Below are 22,812 nucleotides of genomic sequence, written 5' to 3'. Positions count from 1 at the left end.
CCAGGCACCCTTACTTTTACAATTTTTAACTTAAGTTAAAATTTTTTTTGAAAATAAAGTTTGATTAATTTTCTAAAAAAAAAAAAGAATTACAAGGAAGATTTGTCCTATCAGATATCAAAACATATAAAAAAGCCACTGCAATTAAATCACTAAGGTATTTGTGTTAAAATAGACAAATATGACAAGTTGAATGAAGAGGGAAATCAGAGTTTCAGATGGATTAAAAATTTTCAAATGAATAATAAAAGAGTTTGTATGTATATACATGTGAGAACTTATAAAAATTTGAATGGAGGGGTATCTGGGTGACTCACATGGTTAAGTGTCTGTCTTTGGCTCAGGTCTTGATAGGTCCTGGGATCAAGCCCCATGTAGAGCTCCCAGCTCATCAGGGAGTCTGCTTCTTCCTCTCCCTCTGCCTCTCCCTCTCCTTCTGCCTCTCCTGTTTGTGCTCTCTGTATCTCTCTCTCTCTCAAATAAGTAAATAAAATCTTTAAAAAAATAAAAAAATTTTGAACAGATATATGATAGAATGTTAATATAAGTTACAGTACAATGTGTGGAAAGAAATAAATGAGGAAAAGGAGAGGGAAACCAATCCAAAAAGGAAAGCAAAAAAAGTACCACATTAACAAAAAACAGGATACAATATTTAATTGGAGGTGTTGATGTAAAATTATATAAATATGTGTTTTTTTCATTTTTACATTTTTAAATTTAGGTCATCTCTATAACCAATGTGGGGCTCAAATTCATGACCCCAAGATCAGGGCCAGACTGTTGCTCCTGTGTTTGTTTAAAAACAGACATTTTAGTTTATAGCAGCAATGTCTACAATAGCCAAACTATGGAAAGAACCTAGATGTCCATCAACAGATGAATGAATAAAGAAGATGTGGTATATATACACAATGGAATACTATGCAGCCATGAAAAGAAATGAAATCTTGCCATTTGCGACAACGTGGATGGAACTAGAGGGTATCATGCTTAGTGAAATAAGTCAGTTGGAGAAAGACAATGATCATATGATCTCCCTGATATGAGGAAGTGGAGATGCAACATGGGGGGTGAAGGGGGTAGGAGAAGAATAAATGAAACAAGATGGGATTGGGAGGGAGACAAACCATAAGTGACTCTTAATCTCACAAAACAAATGAGAGTTGCTGGGGGGAGGGGGGTTGGGAGAGAGGGGTGGGGTTATGGACATTTGGGAGGGTATGTGCTATGGTGAGCACTGTGAAGTGTGTAAACCTGGCGATTCACAGACCTGTACCCCTGGGGATAAAAATATATTATATGTTTATAAAAAAAATTAAAAAAAAGACATTTTATAAATTAAAAATGAGGGCACCTGGGTGACTCAGTCAGTTAAGTGCCTGACTCTTGATTTCAGTTCAGGTCATGATCTCAGGGTCTTGAGATCAAGCTCCACATTGGGCTCAAAGCTCAGCAGAGAGTCTGCTTCTCTCCTTTTCCCTCTCCCTTCCCTCTGCCCCTCCACTTGTGCACCCTCTCTTCTCTCCCAATAATAAATAAATAAATAAATAAATAAATCTTTTTCTAAAAAAAAAAGATTTTATTTATTTTTTTGATGGAGAGACACAGTGAGAAAGGGAACACAAACAGGGGGAGTGGGAGAGGGAGAAGCAGGCTTCCTGCTGAGCAGGGAGCTCAATCTAGGGCTGGATCCCAGGACCCTTGGATCATGATGTGAGCTGAAGGCAGACGCCTAAAGACTGAGCCACCCAGGCTTATCTGTCTTGGCATTCTTGGTGTAAAAGATTTGTTGCAATTCTACAAGTAGTAAAGTGACAACTGGTGTGGGGGGGTGCTGACAAGATGGCAGAGGAGTAGGAGATCTAAATTTTTTCTGGTCCCAGGAATTCAGCTAGGAAGTTATCAAACCATTCTGAACAACCTATGAATGCTAAGGTGATATACAGGAAGATGGACCGTGAGGGGGAGGGGCCCTCCATCAGCTGGCTACCTGCAAATGATGGAGCAGTGGAGCACAAAACTGGAACTTTTAGAAGTCTGTTCTGGTGAAGGACATCACTCTGGTGGCTTAGTGAGGGGTGGAATAATGTGGTCTCAGGACCCTTGGAGTCACAGAAAGACTGGGGATGCCTGAGTGTGCCAGAGCTCCCAGGTATCAGAACAGAGAAGCCAGCTGCAAAGAGTGAGCCAAGGGTTCTCAGCTGGGGTTACCATAAGCCATGATCCACAGCACAGTTTGACCACTACTCTTCAATCAGGGACCCCAAAGTTGGCAGATTGGGGAGAACCCCCCCACCTTCTTCCACTGGGAGGAGTGGCACAGGAGCACACTGCAGGAATCTGCTGGGTATGAAGACTCCAAATAGGGCCACATGCTAGAGATAGAAATGCTCAGTCACAGGCTGGGTGAGCACAAAGCATGGCTGGAGACCAGGGAGACAGGAGTGATTGACTACTTTTCTCTGAGGGCACACTAAGAAGTGGGGCCCCGAGCTCTAAGATACTCTAGGGCCAGAGATTGAGAAGCTGCCATTTTCATTTTCATCCTCTAAAGCTGTACAGAAAGCCTTCATGGAACAAAAACTACTGAGAGCAAACCCAAGCTGATTACTTAGCTTGGCCTCTGGCAAGGGGGTGCAATTCCACCTCAGACAAAGACTTTTGAGAATCACTGCAATAGGTCCTTCCCCCAGAAGGTCAGCAAGAACATCCAGCCAAGACTGAATTTACCAATCAATGGGAACTACAAAACTCCAGTGCTAGGGGAATACAACACATAGAATTCATGGCTTTTTTATCATGATTTTTGCTTTCAAAGTTAATTTTTAAAATTTTCTTTCTTTAATCTATTTCTTTTTAAATTTTTTTTCCTTTTTCAACAAACTTATTAATTCCTTTTTAAAAATCATTTTAAAATTTCATTTTTACAGTTATATTCCATCCCTACATTGTATTTATCCTTATATTAGTATATATATAAAAATTTTGGGAGGCAGTTTCTTCTAACAGACCAAAATAAACCCAAAATCTAGTGTGTGGCTCTGTTCTATTCACCAGCTGGATCATATTTTTTTCTTACCCTCCCCCCATGCTGGTTTTGTGTCTCGTCTGATTTGTTTAGTGTATATTTTTCTAGGGTTGTTGTTACCCTTTTAGCATTTTGTTCTCTCATTCATCTGTTCTTATCTGGACAAAATGACAAAACAGAAAAACTCACCTAAAAAAAAAGAATAAAAGGCTATACTGATAGCCAGGGACCTAATCAACATGGACATTAGTGAGACTTCAGAACTAGAGTTCAGAATGACGATTATAAAGATACTTGCTGGGCTTGAAAAAAGCATAGAAAATACTAGGGAACCCCTTTATTGAGAAATAAAAAAACTAAAATCTAATCAAGTAGAAATAAAAAAGGCAATTAATGAGATGCAATTAAAAATGGAGGCTCTAATTGCTAGGATAAATGAGGTGGAAGAGAGAATTAGTGATATAGATGACTAAATGATGGAGAATAAAGAAGTCGAGAAAAAGAGATAAACAACTACCAGACCATGAGGGGAGAATTTGGACACAAGTGATATCATAAAGTGAAACAATATTAGAATAATTGGGATCCCAGAAGAAGAGGAAAGAGAGAGAGAGAGGGACAGAAGGTATATTGGAGCAAATTATAGCTGAGAACTTCCTTAATCTGGGGAATGAAACAGGCATTCAAGTCCAGGAGGCACAGAGAGCCCCTCTCAAAATTAATAAAAATAGGTCAACACCTCAACATATAATAGTGAAGCTTGCAAATCTCAGAGACAAAGAGAAAATCCTGAAAGCGGCCTGGGGACAAGAAGTCCATAACCTACAAGTGTAGAAACATTAGACTGGCAACAGATCTATCTACAGAAACCTGGCAGGCCAGAAAGGACTGGCATGATATATTCAGGATGATAAATGAGAAAAATTTGCAGCCAAGAATACTTTATCTAGGTGGGATGTCATTAAAAATACAAGGAGAGATAAAAAGCTTCCATGACAAACAGAAGCTAAAACTAGAGTAGCCCTGCAAGAAATAGTAAAAGGGGTTCTTTATGCAAAGAGAGAACCCCAAAGTGACACAGACCAGAAAGGAACAGAAACAATATATGTAAGTCACTTTATAGGTAATACAGTGGTACTAAATTCATATCTTTCAATAGTTACTCTAAATGTAAATGGGCTAAATGCCCCAATCAAAAGACAGGATAAAAAAAACAAGACCCATCAATATGCTGTCTTCAAGAGACTCATTTTAGACTCAAAGACACCTCCAGTTTTAAGATGACAGGGTGGTTCTTTCCACAGTTTGGCGACCGTGGCCATTGCTGCTATAAACATTGGGGTACAGATGGCCCTTCTTTTCACTACATCTGTATCTTTGGGGTAAATACCCAGGAGTGCAATGGCAGGGTCATAGGGAAGTTCTATTTTTAATTTCTTGAGGAATCTCCACACTGTTCTCCAAAGAGGCTTCACCAACTTGCATTCCCACCAACAGTGGAAGAGGGTTCCCCTTTCTCCACATCCTCTCCAACACATGTTGTTTCCTGTCTTGTTAATTTTGGCCATTCTAACTGGTGTAAGGTGATATCTCAATGTGGTTTTAATTTGAATCTCCCTGATGGCTAGTGATGATGAACATTTTTTCATGTGTCTGATAGCCATTTGTATGTCTTCATTGGAGAAGTCTCTGTTCATATCTTCTGCCCATTTTTTGATATGCTTGTCTGTTTTGTGTGTGTTGAGTTTGAGGAGTTCATTATAGATCCTGGATATCAACCTTTTGTCTGTACTCTCGGCCATTCTCTTACACCGTACCCAAAGATAAACTCAAAATAGATAAAAGACCTCAATGTGAGACAGGAATCCATCAGAATCCTAGAGGAGAACATAGGCAGTAATCTCTTGGATATCAGCCACAGCAACTTCTTTCAAGATATGTCTCCAAAAGCAAAGGAAACAAAAGCAAAAATAAACTTTTGGGACTTCATCAAAATCAAAAGCTTCTGCACAGCAAAGGAAACAGTCAAAAAAACAAAGAGGCAACCCTCGGAATGGGAGAAGATGACGGGGTGGAAAACAATTTATCATGCTAATGGACATCAAAAGAAGGGTGGGTTGATGATCCTTATATCAGACAAATTAGATTTTAAATGAAAGATTGTAATAAGAGATGAGGAAGGACACTATATCATAATTAAAGGGTCTAACCAATAAGAAGATCTAACAGTTGTAAAATTTATGCCCCTAACATGGAAGCAGCCAATTATATAAGCCAATTTCTAACAAAATTAAAGAAACACATCAATAATAATACAATAATAGTAAGGGACTTTTAACACCCCATTCACAGCAGTGGACAGATCATCTAAGCAGATCAAAAAGGAAACAAAGGCTTTGAATGACACACTAGACCAGACGGACTTCACAGATATATTCAGAACATTCCATTCTAAAGCAACAGAATACACATTCTACTTCATTCTACTTGAATGCACATGGAATATTCTCCAAGAATAGATCACGTCATGGGTCACAGATCAGGTCTCAACCTGTATCAAAAGATTAGGATCATTCCCTGCATATTTTCAGACCACAGTGCTTCGGAACTGGAACTCAATCACAAGAGGACTAAAGAATATCCTACTAAGGAATGAATGGGTTCACAAGGAAATTAAAGAAGAATTTAAAAAATTCAGGGAAACAAATCAAAATGAAAACACAACTGTTCAAAATCTTTGTGATGCAGCAAAGGCTGTCCTAAGAGGAAAGCATATAGCAATTCAAGCCTTTCTCAAGAAATGAGAAAGGTCTCAAATACACAGCCTAACCCTACACCTAAAGGAGCTGGAAGAAGAACAGCAAATAAGGCCTAAATCCAGCAGGAGACAAGAAATAATAATGATTAGAGCTGAAATAAATGAAATAGACATTGGAAGAACAGTAGAACAGATCAACAAAACTAGGAGCTTGTTCTTTGAAAAAATTAATAAGATTGATAAATCCTTGGCCAGATTTATCAAAAAGAAAAGAGAAAGGACCCAAATAAATAAAATCATGAATTAAAGTGGAGAGATCACAACCAACACCAAAGAAATAGAAGCAATTAATCAAACATATTATGAGCAACTATATGCCAACAAATTAGGCAATCTGGAAGAAATGGATGCATTCCTAGAGATGTATAAACTACCAAAGCAGAACCACGAAGAAACAAAAAACCCAAACAGACCCATTTCCAGCAAGGATATTGAAGCAGTAATCAATAGTCTCCCAACAAACAAGAACCCAAGGTCAGATGCTTTCCAGGGGAATTCTACCAAAACTTTAAAGAAGAATTGATACACATTCTCCTGAAACTGTTTCAAAAAATAGAAATGGAAGGAAACTCCCAATTCATTTTATGAGGACAGTATTACCTTGATCCCCAAAACAGACAAAGACCCCATCAAAGAGGAGAATTACAGACCAATATCCCTGAAGAACATGGATTCAAAAATTCTCACCAAAATACTAGCCAATGAGACCCAACAGTACATTAAAATGATTATTTACAACCAAGTGGGATATGTTCCTGGGCTGCAAGTGTGGTGCAACATCCAAAAATCAATCAATGTGATATAACACATTAATAAAAGAAAAGGCAAAAACCATATAATCCTCTCAAATGATGCAGAAAAAAGCATTTGACAAAGTACAGCATCCTTTCTTGATTAAAACTCACAGTGTAGGGATAGAAGGAACATACTGCAATATCATAAAAGCTGTCTATGAAAAGCCCACAGTGAATATCATTCTTAATGGGGGAAAACTGAGAGCTTTTCCCCTAATCAGGAACACAGCAAGGATGTCCACTCTCATCACTATTTTTCAACATATTAGTAGAAGTCCTAGTCTCAGAAATCAGACAACAAAGAGAAATAAAAGGTAAAGAAGAAGTCAAACTCTCACTCTGAAGATGACATGATACTCTATGTGGAGAACCCAAAAGACTCCACCCCAAAACTGCTAGAACTTATGCAAGAGTTCAGTAAAGTGGCAGGATATAAAATCAATGCACAGAAATCAGTTGTGTTTCTATACAGAGATGAGTAGAATGAGACATAATGAGACAGAAGATAAGACAGAAGAAAGAGAAATTAAGGAGTTAATCCCATTTACAATTCCTCACAAAACCATAAGGAATAAATCTAATCAAAAAGGTAAAAGATATATACAGAAAGTATCTGTATGCAGAGTGTATAGAACACTCATGAAAGAAATTAAGACACAAAGAAATGGAAAAATATTTCATGCTCATGGATTCGAAGAACAAATACTGTTAAAATGTCTATACTACCTAGAGTGATCTATACATTCAGTGCAATCCCTATCCAAACACTATTAGGTTTTTTTACAGAAAGGAACAAACATTCTTAAAATTTGTATGGAACCAGAAAAGACCCTGAATAGTCAAAGGAAGGTTGAAAAAGAAAACCAAAGCTGGTGACATCACGATTCCAAATTTCAAGCTCTATTGCAGAGCTATAATCATTAGGGCAGTATGGTACTGGCACAAAAACAGACACATAGGTCAATGGAAAAGATTAGGGAGCCCAGAAATGGACCCTCAACTCTATGGTCAACTAATTGTCAAGGAAGCAGGAAAGTATATCCAATGGAAAAAAAAGATGGTCTTTTCAACAAGTGGTGTTGGGAAAACTGGACAGCCACAAGAAGAATAATGAAACTGGACCATTTCCTTATACCATACACAATGATAAACTCAAATTGGTTGAAAGAACTAAATGTGAGATAGGAATCTACCAAAAACCTTGAGGAGAACACAGGCAATAACCTCTTCAACCTCAGCCACAGCAACTTCTTGCTAGATACATCTCCAAAGGCAAGGGAAACAAAGGCAAAAATGAACTGGTAGGACTTCATAAAGATAAAAAGATTTTTTAAAAAATTTTTTTATTTCTTTTCAGCGTAACAGTATTCATTGTTTTTGCACCACATCCAGTGCTCCATGCAATACGTGCCCTCCTTAATACCCACCACCTGACTCCCCCAACCTTCCACTGCCTGCCCCTTCAAAACCCTCAGGTTGTTTTTCAGAGTCCATAGTCTCTCATGGTTTACCTCCCCTTCCAATTTCTTTCAGCTCCCTTCTCCTCTCCATCTCCCCAGGTCTTCCATGTTATTTGTTATGCTCCACAAATAAGTGAAACCATGAGATAAAAAGCTTTTGTACAACAAAGGAAACCATCAACAAAACTAAAAGACAACCAACAGAGTGGGAGCAGATATTTGCAAATGACATATCAGATAAAGAGCTAGTATCTAAAATTTGTAAAGAGCTTATCAAACGCAACACCCAAAGAACAAATAATCCAATCAAGAAACAGGCAGAAAACATGAACAGACACTTCTCCAATGAAAACTTCTAAATGGCCAGCAGACACTTGAAAATATGCTCACCATCACTCAGCATCAGGGAAATACACATCAACACCACAATGAAATATCACCTCACACAGAATGACTAAAATTAACAAGTGAGGAAAAGATAGATGTTGGGGAGGATGCAGAGAAGGGGAACCCTCTTACACTGCTGGTAGGAATACAAGCTGGTGCAGCCACTCTGGAAAACAGTATGGAGGTTCCTCAAAAAATTGAAAATAGAGCTACCCTAGGACCCAGCAATTGCACTGCTAGGTATTTATGTCAAAGATACAAAAGTAGTGATCTGAAAGGGCACAAACACCCCTATGTTTATAGCAGCAATGTCCACAATAGCCAAACTATGAAAGAACCCAGATGTTCATTGATAGATGGATGGATGAAGAAGAAGTGGTATATGGGGTGATGTGTGGCTCAGTCAGTTAAGTGTCTGCTTTCAGCTCAGATCATGATCCCAGGGTCCTGGGATTGAGTTAGATATTGGGGGGGTGTCCCTGCTCAGCAGGGAGTCTGCTTCTCCATCTGCCTGTTCTCTTGCCCCAGTTGTGCCCACTTTCTCTCACAAAAATGAAGAAATAAGATTAAAAAAAAAAGAAGTGGTATGTATACAGTGGAATACTACTCACCCATCAAAAATTGAAATCTTGCCTTTTGCAATGATGTAGATGGAAGTAAGGGTATTACGCTAAATGAAATAAGTCAATCAGAGAAAGACAATTATCATATGATCTCAGTCATATGTGGAATTTAAGAAACAAAGCAGAGGATCTTAAGGGAAGGGAGGGAAAAATAAAACAAGATGAAATCAGAGAGGGAGATAAACCATAAGAGACTCTTAATCATAAGAAACAAACAGGGTTGCTGGAAGAGAGGGGAGTGGGGGGATGGGGTAACTGGGTGTTAGAAATTAAGGAGGGCATGTGATATAATGAGCACTGGATATTATATAATACTGATGAATCACTGAACTCTATCTCTGAAACTAACAATACATTATATGTTAATTAACTGAATTTAAATAAAAAATGAATTGGTTCTTTTAAGCATAAGAGTAGTTATAGAAATGGTAATACAAATACAACAATTCAAAATAATGCTATGTAAATTGAGATCAAGCCTTTGGTGCAGATACACAATGTGAATCCATAGTGACTCTGAAAGGATTTTTGCGCAAGAAACTCCAAAAGAACATCACCAGTAGAAATCACTCCTTTCTCTAATTTTGCTTTAAATAACTCTCTAATTCAACTAAGAATTTTTCTAAAATTTGTGTGTCAAGTCCAAGATCTAGCCTCATTGTCCACCTAGTGAAAATTTACCTGGATTATGGGAGGAAGTAGAACAAGGTGAGTATATTAACCGAAAGAAATAATGATCAACGTTATTGTGGATCTAGGGTGTGGAGGCTGTTCCTCCAAAAGACTGTCCTGGACTTTCTCTGTAAATTACCATCTGCAAACTATGGTTGTGGATGGCAACCGCCAAGTATGTTTTGAAGCAGATGATTTCGATTCCTTAATTTCTAAAAGTCCTCCAAATAGGACTGGTTTGAGAAACCTGATTTTTACCATAGCATCTGAGAGAATGAACATAGCTTCCAAGCATATTTCTGAAAAATCCTTGTGTTGTTAATGCCTCCTCCCTGCCTTGATTCACATCTCAGCCTGTACATAGAGCACCCTACCTGTCAGGAAAGGGAGATTTTGACTGGAGCTTTCCTCCATTAGCTGTGCTGATGTCTTTCCATACACTTCCTTTTTCAGTACTGTGGTCATTGTTTGTTGTTCTTCTTTGGTCTAACGCCAAGAATCTGTGTCTTTCTCTGAATGTTTGTAATTGTTCCCATAAGACATCTTCTAGCTTCTTTTTCAGATGACTCCCAGATATGCTATTTTACAAACAATTCTAGGGAAATAATGGTTCCTCTTGCCTGAGGCACATTTATTTTCTGTGCTTAGCTGTGCAGACCTGGATGCTGCTTTTTATTGCTTCAGGGAAGGACAGATACAACCAAATTATAGGCAAGCAGGCTGTTGCCAGAAGTCTTGACTTGGTTGGAAGCATGGTAAGCCCCTGTGATTACTGATATCTTGGCCCACCATTTTATTCTATCACAGGTACTTAGTCTACAGTCCATTGAAGGAGGCATTTTACACCAGACTTCACTATTGGAAAGACACTTTCTTCATCTGTCCCTCTTTCATATGGTTCAAGGTCATCCTCTACTCCCAGCCATATTCTCAACCATACTTGCTTAGTGTGATAGAATTCCTATTCCAGTCTTTCATGCACCCCTCCAATGCCTCTAGGTAGAATGGAGGAGAAATGCAGTAGCAAACTTTTGCTGTATTTCTGAACATGTATCTCTTTGCTATCAGGAATTTCTGCTCATCTCTCTTGGCACCAAGATCCTCTACATTCTTTTCACTCATGTTACTTCATATTCTGATTATCCATGATATAGAAAACCAGATAAAACTGTGAGGAGTCTAGGGAACCTGGGTGGCTCAATCAGTTAAGCATCTGCCTTCAGCTCAGGTCATGATCCAAGAGTCCTGGAATTGAGCCTTATGTCAGGCTCCCTGCCCAGTGGGGAGTCTGTTTCTCTCGCCCCCTCTACCCCTTTCTCTACTCATGTGCTCTCTCTCTTAAATAAATAAAATCTTAAAAAAAGAGAGAGGAGTTTGCCCTGATTTTAAAGAGTTGTAGGATATAACAGTTTGGAATACCTTCAGTTTGGAAGTCTAAAATAGATACCCATGACAATATAAGAAATCAGCTTTAGAGATTGGAATAAAGAGAGTGAGCCCTGCCATGAAGGAGGCTAACAGCTATTGGCTTCATGACATGAAGCTTGATGCCAGCAAGGTGGAGTAATTATTCAGAACTAGTACCCTTAACTCTACTTGCTCAAGGGCACTGAAAAGCTCAGATCCAGAATCTTGTTTTATAGGCCCCAGATATATCCTAGCCCAATCTTAAAGTGTTCAAAGTCTTATCTTCCTACTAGCTTGGGTTACTCTATTTTTAACCTTCTGGGGCCAACTCTGAGGCTGTCTATAAGTTTCCATACCCATGAACAAATCTACAAGTTAGATTTGGATTTACATAATGTCTTAATTAACACCAATGTAGTATCTGGCTATTTAGTGGTCGTGGTGGTTAGGGGTGGAGAATCTGATAATAGCTCATAGGATAGCTAGATACTATCAAACATACTTTTCAAATTCTGTTTTCCTAAGTATGAGGAACTGGATCCAAGTTATATCTGATTCTTGCAGTCTATGTTGCTGTAGACTATCTCTATTCCTGAGCTCCCAGCCATGAACCACCACCTCAAGGGACTCTTCTTGGGCTTTGTTCCATGCCTGGGTTGATTGGACAAGTGCCAACCAAATTCTGATCCTGGGACCATGGCATGTAATGATATACACTCCTTTTTCATATTCTGTAGGGCACTAGAGGGAAGGGGGTTTTGGCTATGGACCCTTATTTTATTTTCTGATTGCTTCATTTATATTACTCCTGAGGCTTTCTTTGTTCCTGAAGTAGGCTGGGGGCATCCTGCTTCCTAGAACCAAATCTACAAGAAACAAAAGTACAAACAAAGCCAAATGGGAATAGAATCATGATTGAAACTCTGGTCAGAAAACAATACCTGTATGGATTAGAGATTAGGGGAGGAGAAGGAAAAATGGGGTAAAAGTATGGGAAGGAAGCTGGCAGGCTCAGTGTTTCTGTGTTGGCATAAGTAGTCTCTCTTCATCTTCTTCCTGGATGTAGGGCTTGGTGCCAGGGCCCCTGAGGCTTTCTTCACAAATAAAAGGAGGTGAAGCTGTGTGACACCCCATTTTAGGTTCTTGGGGGTAGCCGAAATGATGTCCTTTATCTCTCTGCTCCTGGTTGGCATCATGTTTCCTGCCATCCAGGCAAAGCAATTTACTAAATGTGAGCTGTCCCAGGTTCTGAAAGACATGGATGGCTTTGGAGGCATTGCCTTGCCTGAATGTGAGTTCTCTGCTGTTTCATTTTATCCCATTCTTCTCTTTTTCCTCTTCACTTTTATTCAATTATCTAATAATCCTCTTATGTGCTTATGTGTCTACTCTTTTATTACATTTATTAATATATCTTCCTTTTCTCTTATTGTCTGATCCTTTTTGAAATCCTTCATCTCATCAAGATACTTTGTGCTTTGCCATATTTTGGAGATTGGCTAGAGAGCCTTTCTACGTCTGGTAATACAGGTCCTCATTTATGTTATAAATGCGTGCCTGGACATCTCTGTATTACCTCTCTCTCATTTTCCCCTCAGGGATCTGTACTATATTTCATTCCAGTGGCTATGATACACAAACCATAGTCAATAACAATGGCAGCACAGAATATGGACTCTTCCAGATCAACAATAAAGTTTGGTGCAAGGACAACAAGATCCTTCAGTCAAGGAACATCTGTAACATCTCATGTGACAGTGAGTAGCCCTTTTATCCTGTTCCTCTGTTTTCCCAGAGCCTACCTCTGGGCTAATCTCATGTTTGGTATCAAGAGCACCTCTGGCTACACTGCCTACAACTGTGGGGCCTGACTTGACAGTACTGAATAAAAGTCTATTAGAATTTTCATGTTCACTAGAGCTCCAGGCAGTCCCCTGAAGTAGAGGATTTTAGCTGTCTGTATATCTTGAAGTTTTATACCCTGCATTTTCAGAGTTGATGAAGTTGATAATTCTTCTGAAGACACCCAAGAGAAGTGAAGAGAGTCCTTATCTGGGTGGGGGACCTTACTGTATTGGCTTTTTCATATAGGAAGGCAACAAGCGTAAGTGTCCAGTTCCGAGAAGGACCAGACTTAGTAAATCCAGGGAAGAGGGAACTCATTATCTTTCTGGGTAATACTTAGTTCTCACATTCCTGTCTTTGTAACTCCTGCCAGAGTTCCTGGATGATGACCTTACTGATGACATGACTTGTGCTAAGAAGATTCTGAACAAGGAAGGAATCGACTACTGGTGAATCCCATTCTATTTTCTACTTATCCCTTCGCTTCTTTTTCTCACTCCTTTAGTGCAGCACTGCTGTCTCTATTTATCTCTCTTTCTATATATATATATATATATATATATATATATATATAGATAGATAGATATTATCTATCTATATATAATCTCTATTTCCTGGCCATTTAATCTAGAGGGTAGTTTCCAAAACAGGACTCATCAAGCAGACTCAGATCCCCAATTTACCAAGCCTCCCTAATGCCACTCCTCTTTAGCAATATTCCTAATAAGCATAGGGAATAGAGGGCGGAGACCTAGGACTCCCTTCACATGGACATGGACATCTATTTCTGCTGGTTTAGTCTTAGACCCCGAAACAAGCCCTTGATACCATTTGCATGGCTTTTCCAGCCCTACAATTTTCTTGAAGTCTTAAAACTGGACCTTAACCCACTAGGTGGCTCAATTTCCCTTGCCTTCTGGCTAAGAATGTCTTTCTCTAATTTTCATCTATACTCTTCCACTTTGGCCCTCCTGGGGGTAAAGCTAGATGGAAGTTTAAGCTAAGATCCAGTCAGCCAACTTGTCCTGTCTTCTTTTCCATTATCAGGTTGGCCCATAAACCACTCTGCTCTGAGAAGCTGGAACAGTGGCACTGTGAGAAGTTGTGAGTGCCTGCTGTCATTGCTACTTCTGCCTTCTGTATGTTCCTAGAATGTCTCCTCCCTAAGGCTGCCTGAATTTGCTTCTTTCTTCCCCCCCCTGAAGCTGATTTGTCTCTGAGTCCTGAACCCTATCGTGACACCATTGAACACCTGAGGACTGTTCTCCAGAGATGCATGACTGTACACTGGACTTTTGACCCTTGCTCATTGCCCTCTGATGGCACCTTTACTACAACAATGGATTCCACCTCTGTCTTGAATAAAGGGCCTGGTTTTGTGTGGCTGACTGTATTTTCTTCCAGAGGGAGGAGAAGGAGGAAATAGTGCGAGTGGGTGGACACTGAAGCTTAAGTCATAGTCACCTTCCAGTCACCTTCCACCACCACCAGAGGAAATAGGCTGAACAGAAAGATGGGGGTTATTTTCTGTACCAATTCAATTCAACAAAATTATTGATCATCTAGCACATTCAAGGAACTATAAAGGGAGTCAAAAATTGGCAAAGGGTCTCTTCCCTCAAGGACTAGCAGGAAAGATAAGATAAATATTGATAAATAATTATAATCTCTCTCTCATGAGAGAGATTAGAAATATTCTTCAAGAAAGAAGCAAGATGCCCTTCAACGGACGAATGGATAAGGAAGATGTGGTCCATATACACTATGGAGTATTATGCCTCCATCAGAAAGGATGAATACCCAACTTTTGTAGCAACATGGACAGGACTGGAAGAGATTATGCTGAGTGAAATAAGTCAAGCAGAGAGAGTCAATTATCATATGGTTTCACTTATTTGTGAAGCATAACAAATAGCATGGAGGATATGGGGAGTTAGAGAGGAGAAGGGAGTTGGGGGAAATTGAAAGGGGAGGTGAATCATGAGAGACTATGGACTCTGAAAAACAATCTGAGGGGTTTGAAGCAGCGGGGCGTGAGAGGTTGGGGGAGCCAGGTGGTGGGTATTATAGAGGGCATGGATTGCATGAAGCACTGGGTGTGGTGCAAAAATAATGAATACTGTTATGCTGAAAATAAAAAAAACTTAAATAAATAAATAAATATTCTTCAAGCATTCATAAAAGAAAAGATACTTTATATTGGGGGGTTGATGTGGGAAAAAGAGATCAAGGAAGGATTCATGAAAGGAGTGGCAGTTAAGTTGGTTTTGAAGGATGTGCTGGATTTTGCCTGATGGAGATGGGTGGGAGAAGGACAGTAAAGACAGGGGCACCAAGAATCTGAAATGGGTGACTTGAATGGATTGAGGGATTTCCTTACTCTTGAGATAAGGAAATATCCTTTACAAAGTGTTGTGAGAAGATCACAGGACCCTTACAGTCAGCTCAGCAATTGAAAAATCTGAACAGGGACACCGGGGTGGCTCAGTGGGTTAAAGCCTCTGCCTTCAGCTCAGGTCATGATCTCAGGGTCCTGGGATTGAGCCCCATGTCAGGGTCTTTGCTCAGCGGGGAGCCTACTTCCTCCTCACTCTCCCTGCCTCTCTGCCTACTTGTGGTCTCTGTCTGTCAAATAAATAAATAAAAATCTTAAAAAAAAAAGAAAAATCTGAACACCTGGGCCTTTTGGTTTGAAACCTGCGCTCCATTACTCCTCCTTGCTACTTTAAAAAAAAATTTACTTTTAAGTAATCTCTACACTTAACATGGGGATTGAACTCACAATCAAGAGTCACCTGCTCTACTGACTGAACCAACTAAGTGTCCCTGCTTTACTTATTTTTAAAGGGAGATTTTTCTTAATGATTATGAGAAATGTGAAAGGAGGCAAGTCAGGAGATTTGAGTCCTAAAGTCTGTTTTTGCTACTTGTTAATGGTACAAACCTAGGCATCTCATCTCTGTCCTTTGTGCTTTGATTTCTTTGTCTTAAAAGGAGGTCTTAGTTTAGGTGGAGATATATATATACCTATCTATCTTATATATATATAAGATATATATATATATATATAGATATAGATATATCTATATATATATATCTTCCTGCTTTGACAATCCAGAATTCCAAAACTCCAATTTGAAGTGCCACATTTCTGGGCACATGAGTGGCTTAGTCAGTTAAGTGTCTGCCTTCAGCTCAGGTCATGATCACAAGGTCCTGGGATTTTGTGCCGCAGTGGGCTCCCTGCTCAGTGGGGAGTCTGCTTCTTCCTCTCCCTTCTTTCCTTCCCTCTCCCCCACTCATTGCTATCTGTCTTACTCTCTCTCAAATAAATAAATAAAATCTTTAAAGAAAGAAAATAAAGTACACGTTTTTGTACAGATGCCTAGCAGAGACATGAAAAGATGCTCAACATCACTCATCATCAGGGAAATACAAATCAAAGCAATGATGAGACGCCACCACACACCTGTCAGAATGGCTAATATTAACAACACAGGAAACAACAGGTATTGGCGAGGTTGCAGAGAAAGGGGAACCCTCTTGCACTGTTGGTAGGAATGCAAACTGGCAAAGATACTGTGGAAAATAATATGGAGGTTCCTCAAAAATTAAAAATAGAACCACCCTATGATCCAGCAGTTGTACCAGGTATTTACCCAAAGGATACAAAAATACTAATTCAAAGGGATACATGCATTCCTCTGTTTATAGCAGCATTATCAATAATAGCCAAATTATGGAAAGAGTCCTGATGTTTATTGATTGACTGATGAATGGATAAAGAAGATGTGATATATACATAGACATGACGGAATATGACTCAACCACAAAAAAGAATGAAGTCTTACGATATGCAATGATGTGGATGGAGCTAGAGAATATTATGCTGAGGGAAATAAGTCAGTCAGAGAAAGACAAAGAAAGACCACGTGATTTCTTTCATATGCGGAATTTAAGAAATAAAACAGATGAACCTATGGGGGACAAAAAGAGAGAGGCTAACTAGGAAACAGACTCTTAACTAGAGCAAACAAACTGAGGGTTACTGGAGAGGAGATGGGTGGAGGGATGGGTGATGGGTTAAGGGTGGAATATGTGATGAGCACTGGGTGTTATACATAAGTGATGAATCACTAAATTCTACACCTGAAACTAATGTTACACTGTATGTTAACTAATGGTATTTAAATGAAAATATGAAGAAAAAATAAATTACCACATTTTTTAATTAGGTGAGTTATCTTCTACTTCCTGTCTTCTTCCTGCCTTTCTTAGATGTCTAATATAGCTGAGTACATGCCTTGCATTCCTATACCTGCTGGGGCTTTAGGCAGTCAGACCATACTTCTCTTGTTTCAGAGACCAGAAGTTCCCCAATGAAGTCTCTATGGCCTGTTTAGGGACCTGTAGGGCCATCATAGGGGTGGGAGGCCATCCTTCCCCATACTTAATGAAAAGAAACACTCAGGAAATAAATTGGTATTCAAGACATGATTTTAGTGTGAATTTAAACACAATGTGATGCATTGCCCAGGAGAATTACATTCTTTCCCTTCCTAATTATGGGTCCAACGGACTTACTCAATTCTACAGGTTTTAGGAGTGACCCCTTTGTATGGGTATGTGTGAGAAGGGAGCATGAGATGGCCATTCCTCCCAATGAGCTCACATATCTAGTTCTTATTACCCTGTCTTAGTTACCTCTCAGGAAGGCAAATGCTCTGGAAATATAAGGAACCTGCTTCAACAAGTGGCCAGAACAGAATGCAACTAAGGCTGGGACTTGAGCCCAGTCCCATCGCTCCAGCCTACATTCTGCAGAAAAGACCAGGAAAAGTCACCTGTGAGTGTATCATATATGAGGCTGTAATCTGAAGAGGAATTTGCTAGAGCAAACTGACAAGAAATTTATTTTCAGAGAGTACTTTAGCCTGAAGATCAGAGGATCAAGAGCAGAGAGAAGCCAGAGAGCTAGCGTGGAAGTAGTCTTGACTGATGCAAGCCTCTTGGCCTTGGGTAGAAGCAGGACAGGAAAGTGTTGTTCTCTTCTTGAGAACGTGTGTGGGAGCTGAAAGGTAGCTAGGATGACAACAGCGAATTCTTTTTCTTTTCTCCAACTCCTCCTCCCTCCCTAGGCCTGGAACAAGACTTGAACTAGGCAGGATCTTAAGCTGTTCAGGCTCAGGTGAGTGGTGGGGAGGCCCATACACCCCTTTCATGGAGCTCTGTCTGAAGAAGACTCAGAATGGTGCCCAACAATATGGATTCTCTTTCTCCCTTTATCTCCCATTTTCTCCTCCGTGCTACTTTCCTCTGACATCAAGATATAATTTCCTTTGAATAAGTACCCAGAAGTGGGATTACTGGGTCATAAGGTAGTTGTGCTTTTTGTCTTTTGTGTTTGGATCCTCCATACACTTTTTGTGAGAATTTTTTCGAGTGGTGACCAGCCCCCTGTGGATAGATGTCATATGCTCCATGGAGGTTTTCCTATCTCACTTCATTGGGAGAGGATACTGGGTTCAGAGGAAATAATACTTCTCTTTTAGAAAATAAAGACCATTGAGATAGCTGGTGATAGCTCTTCCTGCCTCCTTTTCTGTTGCACAACTCTTTCTCCTGTTACGAGGATGCAGTGGAGCTGGGTTAGAAGGTAAGCCTGGGCTTCCTGGTGAACACCCTCCTGAGAGCTGCCTTCACTTCCTGGTTCTTGAGACTGTAGATGAGGGGGTTTAGCAGTGGGGTCACCACACTGTACTGCATAGAGAGTACTTGCTCCAGGGCTGAGCCAGATGCTGGGGTCATGTACCTTGAAGGGATTGGCACAAAGAAGTAAACTGAGGTCAGAACAATGGCCACAGTATATTGGTAGCCATGGTCCATCCCATACCAGACACTCTGCAGAGTCCTTAGAGCTGAATCAACTAGCAGTGGTAGCAGCATTTAGATATGACTGTGTGATCAGTGAGATGGCAGTCATTTCTATCTTTAATTGTCTCCAAACATGAGTTATCTTATCTTCCAAGAGCTGCCCTGAGAAAAAAGAAAGTTCTGTAGCACATCAAGTGCCGCAAGCTTGAATAAGACTAATAATAATTTCATGCATTTCTCTAGTACTTCATAGTCTTCAAAACATTTTTTCTTAATAGTTATGATAAAGATGTAAGGATTTTTTCCCCTCTTCTTTTCCCTGTATATATAATTGTATGTTTTCATCTTATGAGGATTGTTTCTTGCCAAAGTAGATGTTCATTCTAATAATGCTGTCATTGTTCTCAACATTTATGGCTCTGGGAATTACCTTCAGTCAGAGCATGTTATTTTATATAATGCTAGTGGAACAAAACATTTGTCCTTTTTTAAAAAAATTTTTTTTAAAAATTTTATTTATTTATTTGACAGACAGAGATTATAAGTAGGCAGAGAGGCAGGCAGAGAGAGAGGAGGGGAAGCAGACTCCCCACTGAGCAGAGAGCTTCACGTGGGACTCGATTCCAGGACCCTGGGATCATGACCCAAGCTGCAGGCAAGAGGCTTTAACCCACTGAGCCACCCAGGCACCCAAAACATTTTTCCTTTTAAGTACATTTTTCTTCGGCTTAGAAAAGAAGCTAAACTTGATAAATAGAGTGGAAGATAAACATGTTTTAAGCACAAGATTTGAATCCAAAATAATAAGGTTAAGTTTTGGGCTGCATTTTGTTGAGTCTCACTGGGAGTACTTCCCAAAGAAGCATTAATTTTTTTTTCAACAGGTCATCATCATTGGAATATTCCTTGTAGATTCTGCTGTGCTCTATTTAAAAAGATATTCAGGGGCACCTGGATGGCTCAGTAGTTAAGCATCTACCTTCGGCTCAGGTCATGATCCTGGGGTCCTGGGATTGAGCCCCACATCGGGTTCCCTGCCGGCGAGAAGCCTGCTTCACTCTCTCCCACTCCCCCACCTGTGTTCACTCTCTTGCTGTCTCTCTCTCTTGGTCAAATAAATAAATAAAATCTTAAAAAAATGAAAAAAATATTCATTTTACTGTCATTTTTCTTCATCTAATTTATCCCTGTTAACATTTCTGTGAAGTAGGTAGGAGCAATCTTAGTGTCTCCTTATGGCATATGAGAAAAATGAGATACAGAGAAAGAAAGATTTGTCTACAGAGTCAGGTGAGCTCCTTTTCCACACCTGCCTTCTTTTCAAGTAACAAACAGGTAAGAAAATTACAGAGCAATTTGTATAAATCTATCTCCAGTTCACTAGTAGACACTATGGGTCATTAATTATTCTGCTCCTAGTAAGTGAGGACTTGTCAGCTAGAGTTGTTTATGTTTGAGAGAAGTATGGTAAGAAAGAGTATGATGTTTTAAGTCAGTGAGACTTGGTTTATACTATGGCTCCATTACTAACTTGTTCTGGGACTTTGGAGAAATTACCTGGTTACTCTTGAAACTTAGGTGCCTTACCTGAAAGTGGAGTTAATAATATTTCTCTTGTAGTATGTTCCATACTAAAATTGAGCTTGAGCATTTAAAAGAAGCTGGTGTACTGTAGGTGCCTAAAGAAATAGTTTTAAATAAGCTTCAGAGATATCATCTTCCAGTAGGAAAAACAATGTCATCTCTTTCAAGAATGATATGTTTTATTGTTTTGGGTTAGCACTGAATAAAAATCTACCAAGGGCTCTCTGATTTCCTTTTGAGAGGTACTAATCATAAGTTAATAAAGTAGAAAATCTCTAGTCCTTGTATAAGCTCATCTTTCAGAGATAGACAATTAAGACCTGAGAAAGAAAATGGATTTTTTTTTTTTTTTTATAACTCACACAGCTAGTCCTCAGGAGAGCCAGAACTAGAAACCAGGCTTTCTGAATTCCAGTACAGTCATTTTCCTGCTACTTTGGAAGACCAAGGCCAGTTAAGGGCAAGTGATATCCTACATTTACATTTAGGTGGTTATAGTATGACATACCTGAAAACTCCTGAACCATAAAAGATGGTGACCACAAGAAAATGAGAAGAGCAGGTGGAAAAGATCTTGCTCCGACCCATCGAAGAGTTGATTCCCAGGGCTGTCATGATGATACGAGTGTAGGAGCCCAGCAATAGTACAAGAGTGCCAAAGCCAAGGACTGCTATGGTGGTCAGGATGGAGACAACACTAATGTAAGGGTCAGAACAGGTCAGCAGGAGCACTGGGGGAAGCTCGCAGGCAAAACTGCGGACAAGATTGGGGCCACAGAAGTGCTGCTGAGCCAGAAGGATGCTGTTAACCAGGCTAGTTCCCATTCCTATGGCCCATGATGTTCCCACCAGGCCAATACATACCTTTTTGTTCATAGCCACCACATACAACAGTGGGTGGCACACAGCCTGGAACCGGTCATAGGCCATGACTGAAAGGAGGCAAGCTTCAGTGGCTCCGGAAAATATGACCAAGGAGATCTGGGTGAAACATTCAAGGGGGGATATAGTCTTCCACTTGGAAAGAAGGTTCTCTAGCAGTTTAGGCACAATGACTGAGGAATAGAAAGCATCCATGAAGGAGAGGTGACTCAGGAAGAAGTACATGGGCGTGTGGAGATGAGAATCAGTTCTGATCACCAGCAGCATTGTCAGGTTCCCCATCAGGGTCAGTAGGTAAATTCCCAGGAGGAGTACAAAGAGCACAGCCTGGACCTGAGGGTTGTTGGACAGTCCTAGGAGGACAAATGTCGTGACTGTGGTTGTGTTGTCAACTTCCATGGAGCATTTAAGTTCTCCTTTCAGAGGGACAAGAAGGGAAAAGAATTATCACATGGGTTATCAGTCTCGGAGCATGCCTGGGGATGAGGCATTGGGAGTAAAGCTTCATGGCTGATCCAGAACAGGTTGTGTCGCAGCCACACCCTTGTCATGTCAGACCTGATTAGTCCTTCTTGGCTCAGGGCAGGAAGCTATTGGCCAAGGTGGAGAAGGTGGAAGAGAATAATGTAGACAATTTGACCTAGAAAGGAAAGAGAAGAGAACAGGGATTAGACTGGAACAGGAACAGACTTCAGAACACTGAGAAGTTGCTATTCTCCAGTTCCAAAAGGAATTGAGCTCAAACCACAGGAGAGCTGACTGGCACAGTGAACAAGTGCTGAATATTTTGGCTGACTATCTGGTTGACCGACTGTAATGAATGAATGGTTGATAGGGGTATAGTGATACCTAGTGACAGTGCAAGACCTTTCCCTGTCACGGTAAGTTCAATGGTAAGTCACTTGAAGTTCTCATTTTTAAAAAATAAATGGGAAAACTAGATGGTTCTAAAGTCCATTCCAGTTTAGAAAGTCTAAGGATTAAAAAAAAAGAAATTCTAAAGATTAAGAGACAATCTTCTTTGGGTATCACTGGTACTAAATAGAAATCCTTTCTCCTCTTCTGTGTCAATCCAAGCAGGAATGGTATGTGAGTGTGCTGATGTTATGGAAGCCTGGCAGGAGGAAGCCCTCGAAATGGAGGTGAGTGTTGTACACATCAGCTACTCCAAGGTCTTCCTATTCCAGGGTTTCTGTATTGTCCACTGATTTTTTCTGTAATCTCAGTAATTTACGGGAAAGTCCATGAAAAGTGTGTTATTCTCTGAGCTGGTAGCGGGGGACTTGGATAAATCCAAGTCAGACTTGGACCATCTTCTATGCATCACAGGGATGGTGAAAGCTGATTGAGAGAGAGAGAGAGAGAGAGAGAGAGAGAGAGAGAAGAGATAAGAAAGATAAAAGAACACCAAGAACACCTGGTAAAATGTACAGTT

General features: G+C 40.0%; 2 protein-coding genes across 2 annotated transcripts; one reads left to right on the top strand and one right to left on the bottom strand.

The window, feature by feature from the left end:
* Positions 1-12,330: 12,330 nt before the first annotated feature.
* Positions 12,331-14,416, top strand: LALBA (lactalbumin alpha). Its single transcript, XM_082741105.1, has 4 exons — positions 12,331-12,483; positions 12,791-12,949; positions 13,411-13,486; positions 14,085-14,416. The coding sequence occupies exons 1-4, from the start codon at positions 12,351-12,353 to the stop codon at positions 14,143-14,145; spliced, it is 429 nt and encodes a 142-aa protein (XP_082597231.1). The 5' UTR covers positions 12,331-12,350; the 3' UTR covers positions 14,146-14,416.
* A 4,270-nt stretch (positions 14,417-18,686) lies between these two features.
* Positions 18,687-21,776, bottom strand: OR5BS1 (olfactory receptor family 5 subfamily BS member 1; the record flags this gene model as incomplete). The annotated part of the gene is made up of 2 exons (XM_082742466.1): positions 18,687-18,849; positions 21,004-21,776. The coding sequence occupies 2 exons, from the start codon at positions 21,774-21,776 to the stop codon at positions 18,687-18,689; spliced, it is 936 nt and encodes a 311-aa protein (XP_082598592.1).
* Between the last annotated feature and the right edge of the window lie 1,036 nt (positions 21,777-22,812).

The sequence above is a fragment of the Mustela nivalis genome (assembly GCF_964662115.1).
Source record: "Mustela nivalis genome assembly, chromosome: 7".
Classification (NCBI taxonomy): Eukaryota; Metazoa; Chordata; class Mammalia; order Carnivora; family Mustelidae; genus Mustela; species Mustela nivalis.
This window is presented reverse-complemented; position numbering and strand designations above follow the sequence as displayed.

Bases quoted from the DNA above. Each gene is read 5' to 3' on its own strand.
- LALBA (XM_082741105.1), top strand. From the start codon at position 12,351: ATGATGTCCTTTATCTCTCTGCTCCTGGTTGGCATCATGTTTCCTGCC. The intron at 12,484-12,790 runs GTGAGTTCTCTG...TTTTCCCCTCAG, and splicing joins AGGCATTGCCTTGCCTGAAT to GGATCTGTACTATATTTCAT. The intron at 13,487-14,084 runs GTGAATCCCATT...TTCCATTATCAG, and splicing joins AAGGAAGGAATCGACTACTG to GTTGGCCCATAAACCACTCT.